The 25,512-nt window shown below is 51.7% G+C and overlaps 3 protein-coding genes across 4 annotated transcripts in view; 2 read left to right on the forward strand and 1 right to left on the reverse strand.

Annotated features, from left to right (window-relative positions):
- Positions 1–6,636, forward strand: part of CSNK1G1 (casein kinase 1 gamma 1) — a 155,857-nt gene extending 149,221 nt beyond the window's left edge. The window contains 1 exon segment of the mRNA XM_065941866.1: positions 702–6,636. Coding sequence (XP_065797938.1) covers positions 702–756 — 55 coding nt within the window. The 3' untranslated portion in view covers positions 757–6,636.
- A 1,921-nt stretch (positions 6,637–8,557) lies between these two features.
- Positions 8,558–14,559, forward strand: PPIB (peptidylprolyl isomerase B). Its single transcript, XM_065940682.1, has 5 exons — positions 8,558–8,741; positions 9,425–9,538; positions 10,204–10,297; positions 13,287–13,471; positions 14,224–14,559. The coding sequence occupies exons 1-5, from the start codon at positions 8,607–8,609 to the stop codon at positions 14,344–14,346; spliced, it is 651 nt and encodes a 216-aa protein (XP_065796754.1). The 5' UTR covers positions 8,558–8,606; the 3' UTR covers positions 14,347–14,559.
- A 151-nt stretch (positions 14,560–14,710) lies between these two features.
- Positions 14,711–23,645, reverse strand: SNX22 (sorting nexin 22). Of its 2 annotated transcripts, XM_065940684.1 has the most exons (7): positions 23,514–23,645; positions 18,271–18,460; positions 17,808–17,891; positions 17,298–17,402; positions 16,480–16,574; positions 15,810–15,877; positions 14,711–15,341 (listed from the first exon to the last, which is right to left on the reverse strand). In XM_065940684.1, the coding sequence occupies exons 2-7, from the start codon at positions 18,343–18,345 to the stop codon at positions 15,220–15,222; spliced, it is 549 nt and encodes a 182-aa protein (XP_065796756.1). In that variant the 5' UTR covers positions 18,346–18,460; positions 23,514–23,645; the 3' UTR covers positions 14,711–15,219. The 2 variants fall into 2 exon arrangements, with proteins under 2 accessions (XP_065796756.1, XP_065796755.1); XM_065940683.1 differs by having other exon boundaries at positions 18,271–23,645.
- Between the last annotated feature and the right edge of the window lie 1,867 nt (positions 23,646–25,512).

Below are 25,512 nucleotides of genomic sequence, written 5' to 3' on the forward strand. Positions count from 1 at the left end.
GCCACCCTAAACAGGTTCGGTCCTTGAAATCCAGTCTGGCCCAGCAACAGCCTCAGAAAGCTGGCTGAGAAGGACTGTGCAACCTGCTGCTTCCTGAATTGTGGCACCGATCCTCCAAATGAAGAGTGGGCTGTGCTGATTTCAGTCAAGAGATCTGGGCTCACCAAATGATTAGAGTCAGGGCTTCTCCTGCCTACACCAGGTAGCTGACCAAGGCCGGGGATGGAGGGCAGGGAGAATCCTTAATCCTTCATTGGTAGCATCGTGAGAGCCTCCTAGAGTTCCAGACGTCATACTTTTCTTGGCATTTGTTTGGCCTTAGTTTAGCTTCCATACCCGCTGACCACTAAAGTCACATTAAATAATTTTGCCTTCTATATTAAGGGGCACACAGTGCAGCTTTGAGGATCCCCAGGCTTGGTTCATGTGAAGAAAGATGGCAGGTTGAGGTGTTAAGACTAGGAAAGAAGCCTTCTTCATCCTTTCAAAAACGCCTGCCTGAGCCCTGTCCTGCCTGCAGCCCTCCAATGATAGGGTTTGCAGTGAAGTAGCAGTTTCCTTTGGCTTTCCCGGCAGACACTGCCCACCGCCTCTGTATGCGCACCGTAGATGGTGGGCGGCCCTGTGGGTGGGTGCAGTCCACGAGGCAGGCAGGCAGCCGTGGCAGCTGCAGGCTGACTTGTGATCTTCTTGTGCTGCAGGTGCTGCTGCTTCTTTAAGAGGAAAAGGAAGAAGACCACCCAGCGCCACAAGTGACCAGTGCCTCCCCGGAGTCCTCAGGCCTCGGGGACTCTGACTCGATTGCACCCGCAGCTCCTGCCATTTCTCATTGGAAGGGATTCCTCTGTGGGGGGAGGGTGGAGATCCAAACCAAAAAGAAGAAAACAGATGCCCCCAGAAGGAGCCCGTGTGGGCAGCCAGGTCCCAGTGGGTCAGTGGCCCCCCTACCTGCCTAAGGCTCTGAGCAGGTCCCAGAGCCACCGGTCTCCACCGCTTGCCCTCTGGGCCGCCTGGCTGACTCCTTCCTATTGTTTACAGTGACGGTGTCATTCACAGAAACTCAAGGACTACTGTTCTCTTCCCACCCCTTAGTTACTCCTGGCTCTTGCCCCACCCTCAGCCCTCTCCAGCACACAAGCTAACGAGCTGAAGGCTTTGTCTGCGGAAGGAGTTTAAGAGGCTGGGGGTGTGGCCAGGAAGGTGGGAGGGAGACGCAGGCCAGAGCGGGAGAAGGACCTTCTCCGCCCACCAGGTGTGTTGGCGGCAGTGCAGCTCCCTCGGCGCTTGTGCAGCCTTCACCCCCAGCGGGCCGTGGGGTGCAGGTTACTCCCTCTTTCCCTCTTGTGAAGTTACACTGTAGCACGCAAGCTGTGAGGAATCTGCAGTCTACTGTCCCTGCGTGTCGGCGCTCTCAGCTTTCTTGACAAGCGAACTCTGTTCTCCAGTCATAGTAGAACGTTGCAAGTTGTCCTGAGCAAAGGAAAAGACTGACTTTATTGCACTTTTAGTTGTTTTTTTTTTTCCCTCTTTTTCGTTGTCGTTGTTGTTTTAACACACACACAAAAAAACCATGGCAGATGCATATTGTGTCTGGTTATATTGGGATCTTTTTACTTTTTTTCTGTTTGGAGGGGGATGGGGCCAGTCAAGCCATGCAAAGAGAACATGGGTCCAGAGGACATTATCCGTGGAAAGAGGTGGGTCTGCAGCACCCGGGAAGAAAAGAAGCCAAACTCTGTGCCCTTCTGAGTGAACACTCAGGTTAGCAGGGAAACATACTTGAATTTTCATTCGTCTTCTCGGCTGCTGAAGAATGTCCCTCCCAGAGCCTCTTGACCTCATCAGCCTGCAGTTTGGACAGCCTCGCTCTCCAGCACGTGGGAGGAGCTGGCCAAGCCAGACTGCAACCAGGAGACAGTTCATCCCAGAGAAGGAGATACTTATCAAAACCGGAAATACCTGTTTTGTCCACTGCCAGGGACTTCCAGCTAGATAGCCATGTGACTTCTTCAGTGACTTGGGGGACAGAATTAGTAATGAAACCACCACCACCATATTGCCACTTAGTGGACAATGAGGAGGAAAGTGATCCTGCCTTCCAACTGCCAGAGGAAACCTCAGGATTTGGCTCATCGCAGGGGCCATGAAATAAAATTGGTGTGTACTCTCTGACCCAGTAGATGGGTTACAGCATTTGGGCTGGCCTGCCTGCCTTACCAGAAACCAAGCATCTGCAGATCTTCTTCCAACAGGTCCACAGCAGCAGGCTTAGGACTCAGTACATGGGGCTCTGAGTGAACAGGAGGGTAGGGCTGGTTACTGCTGGAAAATTCCAGGGGAGAGGAGACCGAAATGAAAGATATGGAGTCATCTTCTCACTTGGACATTGACTCCTGCTAGATAAGACAGCCACATGTCTAGAGCCTGTTCTCCCCAGTCCACTCTCCACGACCCCCAGGCTATTGACACGACATGCTGCCGTTAAGTGTCTCAGTTCCTCATTTCACTGCTTGAAAAGTCATCAGTGTGTGGAGTTAATCTCCTCATGCTTGATTTTGATTTGAGTTGAGTGACTTATCCAAGTAGTGATTTCTCATTCCAGAGAAGGTGGAGGAGAAAGGATTCAGTCCATCAGAGAGTGAGGTCTTGTATCTGGGGGTAGAGAGAGCTAACCGTGGGGGATAATGACTGGTGACTTAGTCTGGGGGGTTTGGGGAACATAGTAATGCCTCTGGCTTGAAGTGTAGAGCTGTCTTTTGGACTGGAGAGTGTGGGCCTACTTTCTGGTAGTTGATATTTTCCGTGACAGGTCCCTAGATGTATCTTACGTGGAACAGAGTTACTGGGCTTCACTTGTGTTCCACTGGGCCTTGGCTAGCCACTTCATTGGCTTCAAACTTGCCTAGCTTATGTAAAGATTGTGATCTTTCATTTTTTAAAAGAAATTTTTCTGTAAATAAAACAGAATGGCTGGGAGATTCAGGGACACACCCCTTCCCTACAAGAATTTTGAATATTGGGGTTTGCGTCCTTGACATTAGCTGGTGGTTCAGGCACTGTCAGTGAAACTTACATAGTTTCTCAATTGGCATTTGGGTAGCTTCTCAATTTGGGTAACTCTGACTTCCTGTACAGAATCTTTAACTTCCACATCCCAATATAGAAAAGGCCTTGCTTCTCAAGGGAGGGCAAGGGCAAGTGGCGAAGTCTGGAGCGTCCCTGGCCCTCCATACTCCACTAAGTGCCTCCCCACTTCCACAAGGAAAGCAAAAGGTAGTTCCCAGCTTGGCTACAGGGCGGGCCCTCTTGAAGCTGGATTTATGACTTTTGGGGGGTCTTAAGTTTGTTTTAAACGCTGCCTCTTGGGGGACTGAACCTGAGCAGTTGTGAGGGGTTCTTCCTAATGCACTATTCTCACCCTCAGCCTCCCACAAATCTATCAGATACTTGATTTTTCATAACAAAAGTGAAACACCCAAATTTTTCTGGCATGCCAAGTAATGGTGATCCTCCCAGGGCCATTGGCACTCCAGGGTGGTTGCAGACCCTTGAGACATTCTATTGTGATCTTTTAAAAAGAGTACCTAAGGAGTAATTTGGCCACCAGTTCCCTTCCCAGCAGCACATCCCATAGGGCTGCTTCCTCAGCCCTGTTGCTATCATTGCTTACCTCCATTTCTTGGTCAGGTCCTCTGGCGTGGGCATTCCCTCCACCTACCACCCACGCAAATCTGCTTACTCCATAGTCCATACACTTGCCCACTGCACAGCTGTGATACCTAGGGGTCTTCTTCAGGACTGATGCAGTTGTTGCTGAGTTAGCATTAAGCACTAACAACAGCCGGGGTTCTCCCAAGCCCTGCCATCCTTCAGGCATTGCATCCTGAACAGATCGAGGCAAGCAGGCCAGGAATCTGCCAAGATGTAAATGGTCCTCCCTTGTGACCAGAGCGTGACAGTCTAAGCACGTAAGGGTCAACCACTTGCTGTGCATCCCTTGACGTTCTCCAGTGATCTTGCTCCAGATGGCTCCCCAAGGATGGAACGTGTGCCAGTAGCAGTGTGCTCTCACTGCCTTCACTAACATGCTTCTGCCATTTGGGGTTGTCCAGGAGGAAACAGGGTCTGGGAAGGTACAAAGTCAGGTGACTAGGTTGGCCTTCAATTAAAGCCCCACTGTACTTGGGAATGCAGGGGCAACAGCAGATAGCAAGATTCTGAGTTTTGCAGGAGAAGGGTTGATTGCCTGTTCATTCTCAGTGAACTCCAGGTTCATAGAAATAGGCCCTGTCATTAGCCAGAAAAGGTGTCCGTCACCTCGAAAGTACCTTCCAATTTAGTTCACTGGAAATGTACGTTGGGAGTACATATTCAGTGTTGGTTCTCAGTGTTAGTAATCACTTTTGTTGTCAGAAATAAGTGGGGGTGACGATATGTGAGAGTGGTTACTAAAGATCATAGCCTTAACCTTTCTTATGCAAAAGACAACCCTTCTCTCTGTCTCTTCCAGTGAGCAGCATGGCCTGCAGTTTTCAAAAATAAGTGCTTTCATGGCAGCCCAGAAAGAATCTCCTCTAAGGAAATTGATCTTTCATTTAACGCATGTCTACATGCCTCCTGTGTCCCAGTCACCTCTTCTGTTTCCATATTGACACCAGATTTTATTCTCAGTGAACTGCTCTGCCAGTGCTGTCTCCAGTGTCAGAGCCACGTTAGGGCTGGAACTTCTCAGATCAGGAGCCTGCAGTGCCATACAGCCAGCATTGCCTTTGCGAGGCCACTGCCACCATCCCCACCATTGATCCAAGGTGGGCGGATGAATTCCAGAAACCTTTAGGGGGCCAGGATGACTCGGCACCCCATCTGGATTGATGTGAGCAATAGGCACTTTTCTCTGGGGTTCTTGCTTTTGCCAACTCCAGGGCTCCAGGAAGGTCCTGCCTAGAGGCTGACAGCCAGTGACTCCCAGTCTTCCTCCTTATGGATTGCTAGGAATCAAAATAGGATGTCTGTGGGTTGTATTTTTTTGGTGTGGAAAGGGAGTGATTTTGTTTATGAATAAGAAAACCATGACCCTTTTGAGGGTTTGCAGCATCTTAAGCAGTGTTTTAGCCATAAGTAAGGAATCTTGGAAATCTTTGATCAATTAAGCAGTCTTAAAAAATCTTTTTCCTAATTCCTTTTGCAGGTGACTGAGTGCAAAAGAATAGATTTCTCCACTGTATTCAAAATAGTAAGTAGGTTCCCTGGATATAGACAGTAGTAGTTGACATATTTCCTTTAAAAAGCAACCAGGAAATCCACTCCAATGTGTATTTGTAGCTCAGCTTGTATTACAAAGGAAGAAAGTGAACGTGTACTCCGTATAGTTTGGTTACCAAACTCCATGTTATAAAAGAACCTCAGTTCTGTGGATGGAATTTATTTTGCTGTTGTTCTTCTTGTACTCCTCACGATCATCTTCCCAGTGCCATCACCACCTTTGTCCATGGTAAGAAGCAGGGATGCCATGCAGTCGTCCCAGTAACACAAGAGGACACCTGTCCTGACTGCCCGTTTCCCGCAAATCCCCTCTTTCAGAGCAGGTGAGACATTTTCAGTGTTCCCCCTCATGAGCTTCAGACCAAATCCCAGGCCAGCCCTTACACTGAAAGCTTTTCTAAGAGGCTTATTGATCTGTTAGGAATGTCTCAGGAAGATGAGCCATTTCTTGGGGGGGAGGGGTGGGGGAAGGGGAGGACTATACAGATGGGTGTGTGTGGTTGCATTTGTATGCCTCTGTGTGTGTGTGTGTGTGTGTGTGTGTGTTTGCACATGCCAGCGCTCATCTGTGTCCATTTCATTTCCATAAAGACTCACAGCCCACCTTAAAAAAAAAAAACAGCCCAGGCTGCTGGATCATGTGTTCCTGAATATTTTCAGAAGTAAACAAGAAACAAGTGAGTTTCTAGTGTAGCAGCAAGCTCTGGGAATGAGCCCCATTTATCAAGCAGAAGAGTTAACAGCAGGAAAAAAATGACATGAAACCAAAAATATTATAAGCTTCCCCCCCCCCATGGAAAATAATGTTGATTCAATTCCTATTGGATGTATACATGCTCTAATTTATTATATTATTATTTTGTCTGTTTCTTACATCTTTGCCCATTGTACTTTCAAAAAGATGTTGGGATGTTGATTGCAGTTTTTTTAAGACAATGTGTAAATCAGCTGTGGAAATCAGTTTTAATTGATGTGTGGATGTGATTATTGTTAAATGCCTTTTTTTTTAACCTTTTATTTTAGATACGTAATATTGTTTCATAAACCCTGGCACTGGTCTGCAAAGCTCAGCTGTGAAAATGAAACTTGTAGTATTTTTAAACATGAATGTCAATTTCAGGTGTATTTGAAATGGTTCCTCCAGGAGAGAGATTTGTACACCATTTAGTAAAAACTCCTCTGCGGAGGAAGTAGCCTTCTTTGAAGTGAATGGAAACGGGCCTTGATATTATCTCAGAGTAGCCCATTTCCTAGGGCACCATGGAAAACACAAATGTGATCTTTAAGTATACCTCTTCTCCAGTCTGGGGAGGAAAGGACTCAGTTTGCACCCTTTTTGTATGTAAAATAAAATGTCTTACCTTTCTTGGCTAATTTTGCTTGTTTGGTTGGTTGGTTTGATTTTAACCTCTCCTGGTTCATTTGTAACTAAGAATCCAGCTAGGACTAACTTCAGTATGATTGAAGGCTCCAGGAATGAAAATAATGCCTGATATTTTCACATTCTTGCATCATTCTCTTGGGTTGAGCATTGCCCTAGCTGGTAAGTCACCTTAAAGAAGAATTTGGACATTCATCACTTACTTTGGACATTCATCACATACAGGAACTCCCTGTATCCCTGTGGTTCTTCAGTGCTAGAATACCAGGAAGTTAAGATCTGCTCTGAAACTATGAAATGGCAACTTTGTAATTCTGCTCTGCTAATGAGGAACATCTATACAGACAGAAGGTGTAACTATGATGTAAACTATGTAACAATCTAAAATCACCGGTGGCATATACAGCACAAAACCACCACCAACCTGGCCAAGATTGTCTGGTTCCAGTTTTTTCTATTACTGCTCAATACTACTTAAATGTTCTTCCTTCACTAATGAAAAACACCTCTAAGATCATCATTACAGGGCTTCCCTGGAGGCTCAGTGGTAAAGAATCCACCTGCCAGTGTAGGAGTGAAAGTGAAAGTCGCTCAGTCGTGTCCAACTCTTTGCGACCCCATGAACTACACAGCCCATGGAAGTCTCCAGGGCAGAATATTGAAGTGGGTAGCCTTTCCCTTCTCAGGGGATCTTCCCAACCCAAGGATTGAAACCAGGTCTCCCGAGTTGTGGGCAGATTCTTTTATCAGCTGAGCCACCAGGGAAGCCCGCCAATGCAGGAGACAAGGGTTCAATCCCTGGTCAGGGAAAGTCTGAGAAGCAACTAAGCCCATGCGCCACAGCTACTGAGCCTGTGCTCTAGAACGTGGGACCCTCGAGTGCTGAAGTCTGCACACCCTAGAGCCCCTTTCCCGCAACCAGAGAAGCTACTGGAATGAGAAGCCCACTCACCGTAAGAGTAGCTCCCGTAACCACAACTAGACAAAAACCTGCGCAGCATTGAAGACCCAACACAGTCAAAAATAAAATTAATTTTTTAAAAAAAATCATGAAAGAAAAACTTCATACTGAGAGCACTGTATCCATCAAGCTTATTTTTCCCCCAAAAGTCGGGGTGGGGGGGGTGTCGCTGGTGGAAGGCTACCTTTAGGCTATTTTAGCATTAGTTCCTCTTGTGGAGAAAGGCTGCTTTGAAAACTAGCTTGGTAAACAACTTTTCTCAGTGTGAACAGCGGGCCAGGCTCCTCTGTCCATGGGATTCCCCAGGCAAGAATACTGGAGTGGGTGCCATTCCCTTCTCCAGGGGATCTTCCCGACCCAGGGATGGAACCCAGGTCTCCTGCATTGCAGAAGATTCTTTACCATCTCAGCCACCTGGGAAGGTTATACAGTGAGTAGGCACAAACGTACCCAGAGTTTTTGAAGGTTATCACACTCAAACCCAATTCTGTGGTGACTAATCCTTGACTGGCCCACACGGACAAAGACGAGTGTCTTCTTGCCCCATGCACAGACTTCCTAACCTAAAGCATTGGTCACCAACTGCCAAACGACTTCCACTCCCATAAAGGCACGGGCCACGGGCTCTGTCTGCTGGGGCTTGTAGTCTCTTCAGCAGCCCAATCCCTGGGCTCTTGGAGGCGGTGCCGCCTTCCGCCGATCCCTTCCCATTGATGGATATCGGCGAGCTGCGGAGCCAATGAGGCTGCAGTAACGTGGCAGCCACCCACGAGCCGGCGTCTCCGCCCGCCCCAGGCGGCGAGCCGGGCTCCGCCCCCGGTAGAGACCTACCATCCGGCGCCCAATTAGAGGGGGGGAAATGGGGCCCGCCTCCCTCTCGGAGTCCTGCAGGAGCCCCGGTCCCCCCCCGGATGCTCTCGGTGGAGGCGCTGGGTCATACGTCGCCGCATCCCCACCCTCTTCCGGCCTCGGCGCCCGGGCCGCGCTAGCTTCTCCTGGTGGATGCTGCGCCTCTCGGAGCGGAACATGAAGGTGCTATTCGTCGCCGCCCTGGTTGTGGGCTCCGTCTTTTTCCTGTTGTTGCCTGGACCGTCCGCGGCCGATGAGAAGAAGAAGGGGCCCAAAGTCACTGTCAAGGTCTGGCCGCCCCTCTCCAGACCTGCCTGGCGAGGCCCGCCCTCGCCTCCGGTGTTCAGGCCTTGGCCCAGCTGGTTACATGTGTCCGGAGCTCGGGCCTGGGTGTCCTCGGCTTTGGCTCTGTCCCTCCCTAGTCTCCCTACTGTGGCCTCTTGATACCTGGGCGATCCTCACGCATTCAGACTGGAGAATGACCCGGACCCATCCCGATCGCCCGGCCCTGACCCAGCATGTCCAGCTGGGGCCGGGCTTGCAGACTTTGCAAATGCCCCCGGTGCTAGGGAAATGGTAAAAGATCGCGTCTGCCAAATTGTTAGTCCTTTCTCTTCTTAGGCCAGATTTTAGTCACTTCCAATTCGAAAGCACAGCAGTGTAGTTTAAACCTGAGTGGTGTGCTTGGGCTCCTCTCTTGATGGGTTTTGATGTTAATTTTTAGAATCTGGGCCCCATTATTTATTTAGAGCAAAGGTTGTTACCCAATAGTGAAAAGAGAGTGTAAACTAACATATGGAGCATTCATTAGATTTTCGTGGGGGGTTCATCTCCACCAAAATCAGATGCAGAAACTCTGCTATTAAAATATGGTTCTGTTTTCTCTACCATCTTCTGGGTAGTTTCTTGGCCCTTCATTCCCTAGGAAGACCCCTTTTAAGATGCTAAGTTTTAATGGCCTTTTTCCTCAGGTGTACTTTGACCTGCGAATTGGAGATGAAGATATAGGCCGGGTGGTCATTGGTCTCTTTGGAAAGACTGTTCCAAAAACAGTGGATAATTTTGTGGCCTTGGCTACAGGAGAGGTAAGTGGCTGGAGGCAGGGTAGCCAAACTCAAAGGCAGTGAAGTTTGGCAAGTAGGGCTGACAGCAAACTGACCTACAGAACGTGGCCCACCCATAGTAGTGGACCTCAGTACCAGCTGTACCCTTCGGCCCTGGGAATCCAAGAGTATCATGTCTTGCGAGAGTTTTAAAAACTAAATCCAGAATTAGAATTTTTCTTTTTTTTTTTGGAGAAAATTTTCATCTTTGAGACCTTGGTTATTCACTTTTGAGTAATGAAAGGAAACATCTAGGGAAACTAGCTTGTGTTCTCTGCACCAGAGTGAGAGGCCCAGAGCTTTCCAGGTTTTAGGGAACTGAATTCCTCATTTAAGAAAGTTTGCATTCCAGCTTCCTGTTGCATCAGCAGGTAATTTTTTTTTTTTTCCTGTCAGTTTCTTTGCATCTCTTCCTATGATTAGATTAGGAAATGAAAGAGAAAAGCTAGAGGCATTATGTGAAGGGTAATTGTATACAGGCCAAGGAACGTGGGATCTTCGCCTTTCCTGGCCTGGACTTTGGTCACTAGTCACCCAGTAGCACGTTGAAGGATGGATCTGCGGCAGAGCTTTCTCTTCTGCAGGGCCTGTCTAGTGTCTGCCTCGTGCCTCATGCCACCTTCTCACCTTCCTATTCCTTTTTCTAGAAAGGATTTGGCTACAAAGACAGCAAATTCCATCGTGTGATCAAGGACTTCATGATCCAGGGTGGAGACTTCACGCGGGGAGATGGTACTGGAGGTAACCTCACGTCCTCTGGGCACAGGGGTGTCTCAGGGCAGCCCCAGGGCAGGACGGCCAGGGAGCCCAGTGCCGCGGAGAGGGGGGCATGGGTTTCAGGCAGACGTGGGAGGATCTTGCACAGCTGGCCGACATGCTTATCAAGCCCTACGGCCTCTGACATTCCCCACAGTACCTGCTGGGGGGAGGGAAGCAGAGCAAAACCCACCTGTAGGTGATTGTAGGTCAGGTATGCAAAGCTCGTGTGGTGACCTGGGAGGCCCCAACAGGACTGAGAGAAATTGCTTTCCTTGGCAGTCTCTCACCAGAGAGCACTTGACAAGAGCTGCCAGTCTGACCCCTGCACTCTTTGTACGCTAGGACAGACAGACACCCTGGACTAACCTGCAGGTGTCACCACACTTGGGTGTACAGCTTGCTGTTCTCTCAGACCGCAGCTGCAGCTCACCCAACCGAGCAGTATTGACTGGGCCAGGCTCTGTGGTGGGTGCTGGGGATACAGAACAAAAAAATCAGTGGGACAGCAACTCACTTTCACTTCCAGTACCTGGAAGGTTACAAATAGGCTGTGACACAGCTTTTAGGGCTAATGCTCTGTCCTCAAGTTGTTCATCATTTAGGTGGGAAGAACTAGGAGAAATCACTAGGAAAGTGACACAAGATGTAAGTCATAGTTGGCTGGACAAGAAGGACAGGCAGACATGATACAAAGCACTGTATTCATGGAGTGACCCTCTGTTGAGTGTCTGCCACCTTCTCACTTTGTGACCACAGGCAAGCAAGTCCTCTGAACCTCAGTTTCCTGTCTGTAGAGTTAGGTGTCAGGAGTTGTGAGTGCTGGTGGTGAGGTGAGATTTGAGTGTGCAGTGCCCAGCGAGCAGTAAGGAAAGCCAGCCATCCTCGAAACGCTGACAGGCGAAGGACTCACTTTGGGCCAAGTGAAAGTGATAGCCACTCAGTTGTGTCTGACTCTATGCAACCCCATGGACTGTAGCCCGCCAGGCTCCTCTGTCCATGGAGTTCTTCAGGCAAGAGTACTGCAGTGGGTAACCATTCCCTTCTCCAGGGGATCTTCCTGACTCAGGAATTGTCTCCCACACTGAAGGCAGATTCTTGACTGTCTGAGCCGCCAGGGAAGCCTGCCTTGGGCCAAGGTGATCAAGAAATAGGCTTGCAAACATGAGGATTTGAGCTGGGTCCTGACTGAGAATTTGAATGGGCAAGGAAGAGGCAGGATTAAGGCATGCGTTCAGCTCTGCAACAAGGGCTTGGTCGAAGGTGGGTCAGGAGGACGGAAGTGGCGCTCTCACCAGGAGCCCAGGGTGACAGGCCGGGGCCAGGCCCAGGACCCAGGGCTTTGTCCTCCAAAGAGTGAAGGTCTGCTGAAGACGTGAATGGGGGCAAGGCCTGATGGCAGGGGAGTTTTGAGGGATAATGTGGTGGGATCAGGCCATGGACGCAGGAGCAGCAGACTGGCAGGGGGTTGGTACAGCCGCCCCTGCATTGAGCAATGTGAGCCTGAACCCAGGGAGGATTCCTACAGGGTAAGAGCAGAGATTCGAGAACCAGACCACCTTGGTTTGAACTCCACTGCTGCTTCCCACCGAGGGTACCTCTTGTCTCTGTATCTTGTTTTCTTTATCTTTGAGGAGGAGGGGGTTCTTAGGTCCTGCCTCACGGGGTGGGTTTTTTTTAATGTGTCAGATACATGCACCAGTCCCCTGGCACGCTGTTCCCACTCTGAGCCTCAGCTGTGATTGCAGTGGGGGGAGCGGGCACAGAAGAAAGGACGGTGGGGGTGAGGGCAGCACTGACGTGCAGAGGGGAAATGTCAAGAGAATAACCGAAGTCTGGAAAGACGACAAAGCATATTGAGTTTGCAGCCTTCGCTATCCATTGAAGTTTGGGACTCCTTGTATCTTGGAAAAGTGATGGGAGCTAAGTATATAGATGTGGGGGTTTTCTGGATAGCAGCAGTAGTCAAAATCCTGCAGTTGGCTGAGTTTTACAAAGGATTCTCACATGGGAATCTCTTTTTTTCCCTTGGGAATCTTTTTTCTTAAAGAGTTGACAATTTTCTTTTTACATTTCAAAATACAAATAAAAATAGCTTATTTTTGGTCCCACTACTCCGCTCCAGAACTCCTTAAGAGGCTGTTTGTCTGGTTGAATCATGAAGGAGGAGAAAAAGGTTTTGTATGCAAATAAGTTTGAAAGGTGTTGGGTAAAACAAAGTGAAAATCACTTCTTTGCTGCTGGGTTTCTTGGGGCCTCTAGTGCACAGTGTGAATCTCACAGGGATAGAGGAGGGTGCAGTGTTTTCCCCTGGACCTGGCTTTGGGAGTTGAAGTTAGGGTCTCTGGAAGGTAGGGATAGGTAGAGATGTGCTCTTGGCTCCTGTCTCGCTCCCAGGCCACAGGCCCTCCTCACGCAGACATAGTACACACACTCAGAGTCACCTTTTATTTTGGGGTTCAGTTGTCCATGAGGCTCTTGACTTTGCAGAACTCAAATGGCATCCCCTCCCCACTCATCTCTCTTCCTGCTTGGAGCTTCCTCAGCATCTTCTATGCTCTTAGGAAGAAAAGCTGGTCAGCTGTAGCAGTCCTCCTTTTCTGGAGGGTTGTTACCCTCTCCTGCTCCCTGCATCCTGCCCAGCACCTCTTCTCCACTAAAGTCTCCACGGCAAGCCTCTGAGGCCACATCCAAGGTCATTTCTAATATGTGCCTTACTTGAAAGCCATAAAGCTATCTTCTCACATGATGTGTACAGTTCACTCAGTCAGCCTGGCCTCACGCCCCACTTTGGCTATCACCTTGGTTTGGCTCCAGGGCCAGAGGGTGGGAAGCTGGTGCATGTGTCCTTGCACTCCACTTGAGCCTGGCCTGGCATGGGGGACAGGTTCGGCCTCTAGAATCCTCACCCCAAAGATCGGCTTTGTTGCCCACCACCCCCACCCCAGCTCTCTGACCTTCTCTTTCTTCTCAGGTAAGAGCATTTACGGTGAACGCTTCCCCGATGAGAACTTCAAGCTTAAACACTATGGGCCTGGCTGGGTGAGCATGGCCAATGCGGGCAAAGACACCAACGGCTCCCAGTTCTTCATCACGACAGTCAAGACTGCCTGGCTAGATGGCAAGCACGTAGTGTTCGGCAAAGTTCTAGAGGGCATGGTGAGTTTGGGGGGGTGCTGAGGCTACCCCTGGGCAAACCCCCACCCCGCACACACACACCAAGATCTGACACAGATCAGGGCAGGGGATCCATATATTTTATCCCTTTCCCAGAAGGGAACATATAGATTCAGACCAATTTTTATTTGTGCAAATCTGGGGTGAATTGTGAATCAACAGCCTACCTCTATGCCCCCACGTTCATTTTCTTTTTTCGGCCACAGCATGCAGGATCTTAGTTTCTCAGTGAAGGATTTGAACCTGCGCCTCCTGCACTAGGCGAGTGCATTCTTAACCACTGGACCACCAGGGAAGTCGTGCCCCCACATTCTGAATCCCTCCAAGGCCCTGGGCAGAGGCTGACCGGGAGGCCTCTTTGAGGCTGCACAGATAAAGCTACTTCATACTGTCACTCAAGCATGTCATGGCTCCACCATTAGTTGTACAAGGCCAGCTGGACACGCTATCTTGGAGAAGCCACTTGGTACCCATTCCCCACCCCCCCCATCCCTCCCCAACATACCCCTAGCCCAGCCTGGGTGGTACTTCAGAGAATCAAAACTTCTGCATCCTCCTGTTGTCAAAGCTGGGTTCTCTCTGACCCGGGTGGGCACCCAGTCACAATGCTCCTAGGATTTTGGTGCCTCATGGTTTGTACGCTGTTCCTCCCGCGTGGGTCGCAGCCCTCCCAGCTGCACGCTGGGGCCTGTCCCCCTGGCGGCGCAGACCTGACACTCTGTCTTCCTCCCCAGGATGTAGTACGGAAGGTGGAAAGCACCAAGACCGATGGGCGGGACAAGCCTCTGAAGGATGTGACGATCGCAGACTGTGGCAAGATCGAGGTGGAGAAGCCCTTTGCCATTGCCAAGGAATAGGGCCCCAGGGACCTCTTCCCTTTGAGCAACTGTCTTTGTGGCCCTGTCGCCCTCCCAGGGGTGAAGATAGCCCGCCACAGGGCTCCGTGCTGCGCTGGTCCCAGGGCTGGCATCTGACGGGGCGGGCCCCTCCCCTCCCATTCCACGGGCCCAGTTTTGTAACAAACTCCTGCCAACACTGACCAATAAAAAAAATGGTGTTTTTTTTTTTTCCTTTTAGTAATCTGTGTATGCGCTGGGTTCTGGGCCCTTCAGCACCTCCTTCGAAGTCTAGCGCCAGCTGGACAGGGGCTCCTATGGCAGTGGTGCCAGTCCCCTCCTTGGGTGCCTGCACCCTTTCCCCCGGTGTTGTGCACAAAACCTCAAGCTGGAGCTTCTGCCACTTGCTTCTAAACTTTGCCAGCTACTGAGCCTCAACCTTTGCATGCCCTCCCCGCCTCCTAGTGTAGGAGGCGGGGAGGGCGTGCACCTGCACCTTTTCATGAAAGTGCTCGTTGCTCAGTCGTGTCTGACTCTTTGCAACCCCATGGACTGTAGACCACCAGGCTCCTCTGTCCATGGGATTCTCTAGGCAATACTAGAGTGGGTTGCCATTCCCTTTTCCAGGGGACCTTCCCGAACCTGAGTCTCCTGCAGTGCAGGCAGATTGGTGGGCTATGAAAATTATAAAGGAATTCTCCCTTGATTTCCAACTCTCTGTTCCTGCTCTGGCCCTAAGTTCTAGGATTCCACTACCTCAGATACCAGTGCAGCTGAGTTCTGAGCCCAGAGGGGTGGAGATTGGTGAGTCCTGGATCCAGGCCAAGGGTGACCCAGCTTGAGGACTGAGGCACATGACTGTTCTGGCAGGTGGCCTAAAAGCCTCTGTGCTGGTCAGGGCGTTGGTGGCATTGGAGCAGGGTGACAGGCGGCCTCCGGCTGGGCTTCAGCTGTGCTGGCATTGAAGCCATAGAGGCCCTGGAGCACGCCGAGCACCACCATGTTGGGCAGAGGTTCTAGGACAGAAGGAAAACAGGAGGAAGGGGTAGGGGCCACCAGGCAAGAGAAGGTGTGGGTGGCCTGCAGCTCCCCGAGTTCCTGTCTACAGGCACCTCCCCGCATCACTGCCACCACCCCGCCCCCCACTCCGGGGAACAGGAGGAGCCCATGCCAAGGCAGCAGATAGCAGCTGGCTACCCCAAATGAGGCTTTGGCATTTCCAGTTCACTTTCCGTTCACATCTATGGTAAAGCCAGGCTGGTGAGGAGCGGAGAGCAGGGGAGCCAAGCTCGTTTCACCATGTCTGTTCCCTGGAGAACACAAAGACTACAGGGGCAGCAGGGAGGTGTGGCCCCAAAGAAGGGCAGTAGGAGGGAGATGCTGCCCGGTGGTCCTGAAAGCTGAGAGATACCAAATTCACCCTCGCTCCCACCCTGCTACCTGGGCCCTAAATGTGGATTATAAGTCAAGAGGAAACATCTCACCTGGGGATGGGATGCAAATGTAAGGATCCATGGGGAAGCTGACGACAGGCCGGTGGTACAGCTGCGAGCTAAGAAGAAAAGGGGTCATGAACAGTGGAGGGGGAGGCAGAGAAAAAGTCTCAGGTTGGATGGAGACCAGGAACTGATATCGCCAAGGACCCGCAGGGGAAAAGTGGGCAGTGGTATCAGAAGGCATCAAGGTGAAAACCTGGACCATAGGGACAGGCCAGAGGCGTGAGGCCGTAGCACGTGGCCACGAGGGGGCAGCAGGAGCCCAGGGCAGATGGAGACTTGGACTTGCCTGTGGTTGGCAGGCAGGCACTCCCCCAGGGAGCTGAAGAGAGTGGCTGTGAGCTGCCTGGGGGAGCCTGAGGCAAGGGTGGAGATGCGGAAGCCGACTTTTACCTCCCAGGGGACTGCTGCTTCTATTGGTAACAGGCTCAGTTCCGGAGGCAGCAAGGGTAACGAAGGTGCCCAGAAAACAGCCCCTCCACTGGGTCAAGAAAATGACCAAGGAGGTCATGTCTCAAACAGGAAGGACCAGGCTATGGCCTGGTAGATATGAGAAGGAAAGGGGCTTGGCCTCCTCACCTGCTGGCTGCAGAGAGCCCCCATCCCCCCAGCCCTGGGGCCCCTCCCATGCCAAGCCCCTGTAGGGATGGATGCTCACCCCCAGTTGCTGGCCTTGGGGTCTGTGGGCCAGTGCCGAAGACTCAGAAATTCCAGTAGTTCCTTGGGCACATCCTGGTTCAAGTATAGGATGCCCTGGAGAAGAGAACAGAGAAAACCTGTAATCAGACTGAGCCATGTAATATGCAGAGCCTGGTGCAAAATGAAAACCTGGGGCCCTTCTGATAAAGAAGTTCAAGACAGCCAGAGCAGAGCATGAAACCAAGCTAGAGCCCTTCTGAGCACTAGCCCCAGGTGACAACACAGATTGGCCCAAGAAGCCTGCCTGGCCTGTAATGGGCATAACTGTGTGGGAGAGTGGGGAAGGCCTCCACCCTTATCATGAGGGCAGCACAGGATCTCACTCTGGAGGAAAAGAGAACAAGCCTTCATCTTACTGGGATCAACTGTCTGCTGAACCCCTCACTCAATCCTACCAATTCAGAGAGGGATGTTTAGACCCATTGTGTGCGAGTGCTGTCACTTGAGTCACGTCCAACTTTGTGACACTATAGACTGTAGCCTGCTAGGCTCCTCTGTTCATGGCATTCTCCAGGCAAGAGTACTGGGGTGAGTTGCCATTCCTTTCTCAAGGGAACCTTCCCAACCCAGAGTTTGAACCTGTATCTCCTGCATTGCAGGTAGATTCCTTACCACTGAGCCAACAGGAAGAGCCCCTTACTGTTTGGAAAATTGAGGCTTAAAGTATCGGCCAATAAATATGGGTCCCCCTCACCCCATGTCCCCACACCTCTCTGCTTGGGTCCCCCGACTCTGGTCCTGTCGACTGAGGGGCAATAGACGGAGACCCACGCAAACCTGGATATAGGCTTCCAAGCCCTGCCGCCGCTGCTCCAACCTTCGGGTCCTCCAGTTGGGCAGGCGTTTCGAGGGGAAGTCGGGCACTTTGTACAGTTTCTTGATCTGCCAGGTTACCGCGGTGCGATCACAGCATCCGGGTGGAGCCCTCTCAAGCTCGCTTCATCCCAGCCAAGAGCCCTCCCCAGTCCTCCCCGCCGCCACCACCCCCGAACTTCAGGCTCTATCCTGAGACACACCCGCGTGGTGAGTGGCGGTTGGGACAAGGGCGAGAAGCGCCCACAACTACCCGCCTCCGCCCCCAACAGCCAGGACGCCAGACCCGCCGCTCAGGGGCGCGAAGAGCAGAGTCTGGGACCGGCCCAACTTCCGCGGGGACGTCTGTGTCCAAGACCTGAGCTCTCCTGGGCCGGGGGAGGTAATGGGGGTGGCAGAGGCCTCCGGGTGCTGGGCGGGTGCTGGGCAGGAGCCGGGCCGGGGTCCGAGGGTCGGTGGTGGGCGCAGCCTTACCCGCTTGTGGAGTGCGTGGAACTCGCTGTAGCGCCTATGCACGACGTGTCTGCGCCCGCGGTACAGCACCTCCACTCGGAACACCTGGCGGGCGCCGGAGGGCAGCCGGGTGCGCGTGAGACCCGGTGCAAGGGCGCCGCCAGACCCGCTCCCGGCGACGCCCCCAGCCCACCGTCCGCCCACAGAAGCACAAAGCGGCCTGGGAGCTCCGCGGCTCTCCAGGGACCCTCCCACGCTCCCGCACACTTGGGGACTCTGCCCGGTGCAGTCCCTCAGGAGTCGGGACCGCCGTCGGCAGGGCTAGCAAACCCCAGCGGCCCAGAGACCCTCGACAGGGTGTTCCCCGACCGCCTGGGCCGCCGCGCTCGGGGGCCCGAGCCCGGAGTGCGGGATTCCCATTGCATTCGGCGCGGGGAAATCCGGTGGGTCCCCGCGCCCCTTCCCATCCACTGCCCCGGCTCACCATGTGGCCTTTTTCGGGGTTCTGCCGGGTGCCCTCGGCCTCGGGCCCCACCGACGGGATGTGAACTTCCAGCATCCGCGCGCCGCTCGCAGCCGAACTCTGGGAAAGCGGACCCTAGACCCCCGCGGGCCGGCCCCGCCTCCTCGAGCCTGCAGGCCCCGCCCCGGGCGTTCCCGCGCGCCGCCGGGTCCTGCAAGGGGCCGATTACGCTGGACCCCCGGCGCCGGGAAGCGGGCGTGGCCCTTTGAGCCTCGTGGGGCGGCAGTGCGTGGGGACCTTTCAGCAAAGAGGCATGTTTGTCAACGTGTCCACATTCATCGAGTGCCCAGTGATTGCCAGGAGTGCGGGCTAGCTCAATTTCACCTGCTCTTGTTTGAACGCCTACTAAGGATTGTAAGCACCTATGGATGCTGGGCAAGCAGGGAGGCTGGGCCCAGACCAACCATGGACGTCCCTTGCATTCCTCACTCCCTTCCCTGGGACCAGGTTGCACCTCCGTCTCCTTACTTCCACCTCGACGCACGCTGGCTTTGATTATCCCTCTCCCCCAGCATTCACAGGCCCCACTGTTCACTAGATTTTCAAATCCATTCCTCCATTTCAATCATCTCTCAGCCCAAACCTGCATCAGATTGGGGAGAGGCAGTGCAGGGACAAAGGCTTTGCTTTAGAAGTCAGACAACATGGGTTTCCCCAACTGTTTATCTCTGTGCTCATTTGCAAAACTGGGATAATATGCCTCCCTCGGGAGAGTGTAGGAATGTTGAGTGAGAGGATCCCTGCTAAGCCCTCAGCAGAGCAGATTTTGAGAAAACGGCAGTTTGTGAGCTCATCCTGGAGACACAGGTGGGTAGCGCTGATGTACGGGACGGTGGATGGGGAGGACTGTGGATGGTGGCACTACACTGCCACCGTCTATTCTGCGCATTCTTCTGGCAGAATCTTTTCGGGTCTGTGGCAGGATTTAATCCAGAACTCTCTCACCTGTGCTAGTAGGGGCTTCTGCTCCCAGCTCTCAGCGCTCCTCCCCACCCCCATAAGGGAGGTGTCCCATTCAGCACAAGCCTTCATTCCACTGACTTCTCCCCAGAAAGTCTTGGGGGCAATGGAGGAAGGGGAGGCCCCTGCTTCCAAGAACTCATACCTAGCAGAAGGCTTCATGGTGGGAAGGTGCAGCAAGCAGAGTACCTGTATTTGCAGCTGGGTTTGGGGGACCATGGGGTCACTCCCTCCCTCCTTAGTGCAGAGGTGCTGCAGTGCTGGAGCAGAAACCCCCTACCCCCATTCCCAGCTCTGCCCCCAGAGAGGCTGAGAGGAGGACCCCATATGGGGACAAGCAGGTCTCATCAATACCATGTCCTATATAATTTCCTCCCAAATTCCATCTCACAAGGGTGCCAGAATCAGGAAGCTGAAACTTCCTGGAAGGGAAATGATCCAACATGAGGAGAAGTGCTGGGATTTCATTTCCTCCCTTGCCCTCCAGGGCCCCTCCACTAGAAGTCAGGGACCCTGCGCTTCTAGTCCTCTCCGGGGATGCTCAGACCTCTAAACTTCTTGGGTCACCCATCCTAAGGAAGGTCTGCCTTCTATTCCTACCACCCAGATTGCTGCCACATCTGCATCTTCTAATGGGCCTCGCCTTTCTTTCTCGCTGCTCTCCTTCATACAAAGTCCACTCTATACCTAGCAGCACCGACTGTCAAGCTTTCTGCTTAACACTGTCCAAAGGCTTTGCATTGTGCTTAAAACAACCCCCCCTTCCCCCCTAACCTCAATCTCCAGAGCTCTAAATGACCTGGCCCAGCCTCCGTATCTCATTTTCTCTCCTCCCCTCTCTGGCATGGGGCTCAGCCTCAGTGACCTTCTTCCAGTTGTCAAACCTAACAAGCTCTTTCTGCCTCAGGTCATTTATATTCACAGCTTCATCTCTGTGTAACACCGTTTCCTGACTCTTCACCTGGTGGGCTTCGCCTAGAGCTTCCAATCCTTAGCCTAAAACTCACCTCTTCACAGATGCCTTTCTTCCTTACCACCCTATTATAACACCCTGTCTCTGCACTTACTCCAATATTACTGTTGTGCTTGCTCAGTTACTCAGCCGTGTCCAACTCTTTGCAACCCCATGGACTGTAGCCCACCAGGCTCCTCTGTCCATGGGATTCTCCAGGCGAGAATACCAGAGTATGTTGGCATGTCATCCTCCAGGGGATCTTCACAATCCAGGGATCAAACCCAGGTCTCCCACATTGCAGGCAGATTGTTTACCATCTGAGCCACCAGGGAAGCCCAAGAGTACTGTAATGGGCAGCCTGTCCTTTCTTCAGGAAATCTTCCTGACCCAGGAATCGAACTAGGGTTTCCTGCATTTCTGGTGGATTCTACATCAGCTGAGCTACCAGCGAAGCCCTACTGTTTTTTTTAAATTGTGTTTCTCCCTGGTGTCCCCAACTCAGCATCCAGACTCAGTACCATCGGCTCAGGGACATGGTCTCTTGCCAGCAGTTTACCACCGTGGTCCAAGCATGTAGTAGACACCCAGAAGAAATATTTGTTGCTTGAAAGACTATATGAATGAATGGTGGTAGGTGAGGGGGTTGTGGTGGGGAGTGGGTTGTTGGGGAAAGCCTGGGAACAGGAGGGAAGGCCTGGGAAAGAGGCAGGAAGGGAGCAGCGTTGCTGAAGGGTTATAGGAGCTCCTGCGGAGGGACAACAGGAATCCTCTTTCCACCTGCAGAGGCAGACACTTAGCTCTATCTGTCTCTTACTCTCTCTCTGCAGACGGTCATCTACCTTATTCATTTGTTCAATTTTCAGGTGTTCCTGAGAAGTCTCAAATCAATGGATTTTCATTCCCAGTTAAAGGAGATTTGATGCACCTGATGTGAAATTTCTTGTAGGAAATCTGCAGCTCCTTTTGCATGCTAAGTTGCTTTAGTCGAGTCTGACTCTGTGTGACCCTATGGACTGTAGCCCGCCAGGCTCTCTGTCCATGGGATTCTCTAGGCAAAAATACTGGAGTGGGTTGCCATGCCCTCCTCCAAGGATCTTCCCCACCCAGGGATCAAACCAGCATCTCTTGTGTCTCCTGCAGTGGCAGGCGGGTTCTTTACCGCTGGTGCCACCTGGGAAGCCGCAGCTCCGTACTCCATGGCATTTCATTCATACGTGAACATAAAGATTCAAAAGAAGAAAAACAAGATTCTGGATCTGGAGACATTTATGTCTTTGGGGAGATAAAACAATGTCCAGAGACTATTTTCCTGTAAAGAGGAACACCTGACATGATGTACACTCCAGAGCAGTTATTACTGTCAAAGGAAAAGTTTGTTTCCTGTGTAAGTGTTGGCCGGCTCCCTGTATGAACACTGAGCTAAGTGTCAGACTCAGGTTATAGGGCCCTGACTGGGGTTTTCTGAATGTGTAGGCCTGGCAGGCAGTCTGATCCCGTGAGTTTTCCACAAGGTCGCTGGTGAATCTGATGCTCCCGGTTGGGGACCATGTTAGAAACGCCTGCCTGTTACAACTCACACCAGCCCCTCCAGGGAGGGGGTGCACTCTCGCCCCGCTGTCCAGACATAGAGCCTGGAGATGAAGATCAAGGACCGAGCAGAGGGCAAGGGCTGGGGGCGGAGGTGTTCTCCCGACCCGCCCCGCCCCTGGGGCCGCCTGGTCGTGGGCGTGCAGGTGGGCTGGATCGCGCCACCCGCCCCCCGCCCCTCCACCGCTCACCCGCCCGGCGCTCCCTCGTCCTCCGCCGCCCGCACACAAAGCCCCTTTCACGGACTCGGGACTTCTGCTGCTCCGGAGGTTTGGTTAACCCCGTTAAGAAAACAAACAGCTCCTGAGCCGGCGGGCGCCGCTGGGCACAGAGGCTGGATTCTTCCCCTGCCCGCGGGTGGGCGGAGGCAGACTGGGGTCCCAGCAACCCTGGGGCAAGGCTGGGCGCGGGGTGCGCGTGGGAGCCCTGTTCACCTGGGCAGCCTCGGACAACACCCTTGTTTCAGGGCCCTTATCTGTGCCAGGGGGAGTTGTGTGTAGACTAAACGACACCATGCTCCCAGTAAGTAAATGTTAGCTATTCTCATTTGACTGAATGAGATGAATTTGCTCTTTTTGTAGGCCAGAACTGTGGGGTTTTGGAGATTACACATAGTTCATCCCCTATATTGTTAATGATTCACTTTTGAAACAACAAAAACAAACTCTTCTATTCCTTTCAGTATTCTGAGGTTGCAAGGTTAGCTTAAACACACACACCCCAAAAATCCTATTAGTTACTCCAACTACTAACTCTGTAATCAGGCTTTTCCTGATTTTCTAATATTGTACAACACCCCCCCCCCACCAAAAAAAAAATTAAGATAAACAATTGGAAGCAGAGGTTGGTGTAAATAAGCAACTGTCCTATTCAAAGTTTCAGAGCACTTAACTGCTTAATAAGTATATCTTATTAAGTACATCTTATTAAGTACATCTTATACATCTGAAATAATAAAATTTAGAAATTTATGTTGTAAATTTATGTTATATTGGACTTTGGTGTAGACACCTAAAAAAACAGTTCTGCTGCTAAAACATTTTAAATGATTAGCTTAAATTCATCATGTTATAGATGAGGAAACTGAGGTGCAAGGAAGGGAGAAGTGGGCTGTGGACAGGGCTGTGTTAGGAAGGCACCTCTGACAAGCACATCCTGCCCGAGCCCTGAGAGCAAAGCTTGGCCCCAGGTTAGGCTGGTGCCCTGCTTCTCAGGGGACTGGTAGGCTGCAGCCATCAGTGTCAGTCCGAGGAGCCACCTGCCTCTTGCTGCAGGGCAGAAGCGCAGCCGCTTCAGACACCACGACGCAAGGGCAGGGCAGGGGACGCTGTGGAGAGCACCTCGGCCACCTAGCACCGGAGCAGTTGCTTCCCAGGGAGACTCTTCTAGTCCTACAACAACTCCTAACTTTCCTTACAGTGGCATGTCAGGGGAATAACCAAACGCCCCTCTGGTGTGCTGGCACTGGGGTACAGGGTGCTCAGGCACCCTCAAGTCATAGGAGTTTCTCACCAAGAAGGCTGTAAAACCAAGAACTAAGGACAATAGGTAAAGCTGTGGGGGTGCCCACAGCAGCAGGCCTCCCTGTCTGGAAGGGAGGTGCTACCCCGCCCTCAACCCACTCGAGCCTTGGATACTGTCTGAGGTTTTTTGGCAAGTAAGAGTTTTTACCCTCTGCCATTAATGGTCCCCAGCTACTCACCCAAGCTGCTTCTCTGTCTTCCAGCTTCTGCTCCTGCCACACACTGTGCACATCTGGGGAAAGCGTCTCACAGGGTCACAGAAGCGCAAATGCCCACAGTGTCAGGTGGGTAGCTTCTCCTTGATAGCCCTGCTGTGTGTTTGTTCAGACATTTAAGGGAACAGCTCAGTGAGTTAGTGTTTAGATCCTCCTTGTCCATCTTCAGATGTGGGACATGGGGGTGCAGTAGACTAATGTTCAAGCCTTAGCTCTTTGGTGTGACCTTGGGCAAGCTGCGTAAGGTCTCTAAGCCTCAGCTGTTTCATGTAGATAATGACGCCCCCTGGCAGGGCCATGGTGCCGGGTGAGTTTCACACCCCTGCACCCACTGGCACAGGAAGGTATTTACTATGGCAGCTCTCGTTACGGGGTCCTGCGGTGGGACGGGACTACCGGACAGTCTGGACGCTGCCCTACGCGTTTCCTGGCTGCCAGGTGCCGCATCCTTTTTACTGGTGAGGCTGCTGATGTTCCCAAGGAGAGACCCGCTCCTGGGCCCCTGTGCCCGTCACCCTGTCACTCATAAGGGAAGAGGAAGCTGAGAGCGCTTGAGTTAGAAGCAGGCAGTCATTTGGAAACAATTGTCACATCCCTTTAGAGAAAGGTCCTATCAGATGGGACAGGGTTTTTTTCTTTGGGGTTTTTTCTGGACCCAGAATGAATCCCACAGAGGCAGAGTGGCTGGCCTCCTCTGAGCAGCCTTGGTGTTGGGGGTGGGGAGGATTTCTGTCCCAGAGGTCTGGTCAGCAGAGCCAGAGGGGCATTTCCACAACAGACAAAGGCAAAGGGGAGGTAGGAGGCTCATCAGGGGCAAGCAACGAGGCAGGTGGCTATCACCTCCCACCTGTAGGCCTCACCTGGGGCACTGAACACCAATCCTGCCAACCACAGCAAAGCCTGTTAATTGCTCAGTCGTGTCCAGCTCTTTGTGACCCCATGGACTATAGCCCACCAGGTTCCTCTGTCCATGGAACTCTCCAGGCAAGAATACTGGAGTGGGTTACCATTCCCTGCTCTAGGGATATTCTCAGCCAAGGGATTGAACCAAGGTTTCCTGAACTGCAGGCAGATGCTTTACTGTTTGAGCCGCTAGGGAAGCCCATAGCAGCAAAGCCCACCAAACCCCAAATCAGGCCTATTTCTGGATCTCTTGAAAATCCCCAAGATCTGGGGCCATAGGTTTGTAAAACAATAATCGCCACAGCTTAAGGGCATTGCCCGCTTAGGCTGCTTTTGGAAGTGGAGGAGGGACCTAGATGAGTATCCATTTAGAGTAACCATGATCTTAAGGAGATCAGAGCCATGGAGGCTGGTAGGATAACATTACAATCAAGGGTGAGAAAGACCAGACTTTTAAGAAGACAGCGAAGTGCTAGGTCAAGAGCTATAAAGGAGCCAGGGCTCCCACTCCAGTGGGGAATGGGGTAGGGTGGAGGGTGGGTCAAAGAAAGCTCCCCAGAGAACGTAGGCCTCAAAGGATGCAGTGGGTTGTTTTCCCACAATGAAAATAGCTTTATTTAATGTTTATGATTATAAAAATAATACACAAATTCCAAGCAATATCAGATAGTAAAAAAATTTTAAATAATGCAAAATTCCATCCCTGGAGGCAACCACAGTTAACAGTTCAATCAACATCCTTCTCATATATAATTTTATATAAATGCAGACCATATCATACATGTAATTCTGTAACCTATTCTTACTCAAAAATGAGTTTTTCTTGCCAATGAATATAGCTGTATATCATCTTCAATGACTGTATAAAATCTAATTGCATTATGTACCATAATTCATTTAATCCCTTCCTGCTGTACATTTAGATTGATTTCAAATTTTACAGTTGTAAACAATGCTATGATGGGCTTCTTTGCATAGCCATCTTCATGGACTTGGGTTTCTAGAAGTGTCTATGGGAATCCCCAGTGAGTGTCCTGTTACACTAACCAATGCCCTCATC

This window comes from Muntiacus reevesi, chromosome 7, assembly GCF_963930625.1.
Source record: "Muntiacus reevesi chromosome 7, mMunRee1.1, whole genome shotgun sequence".
In the NCBI taxonomy this organism is placed as follows: Eukaryota; Metazoa; Chordata; class Mammalia; order Artiodactyla; family Cervidae; genus Muntiacus; species Muntiacus reevesi.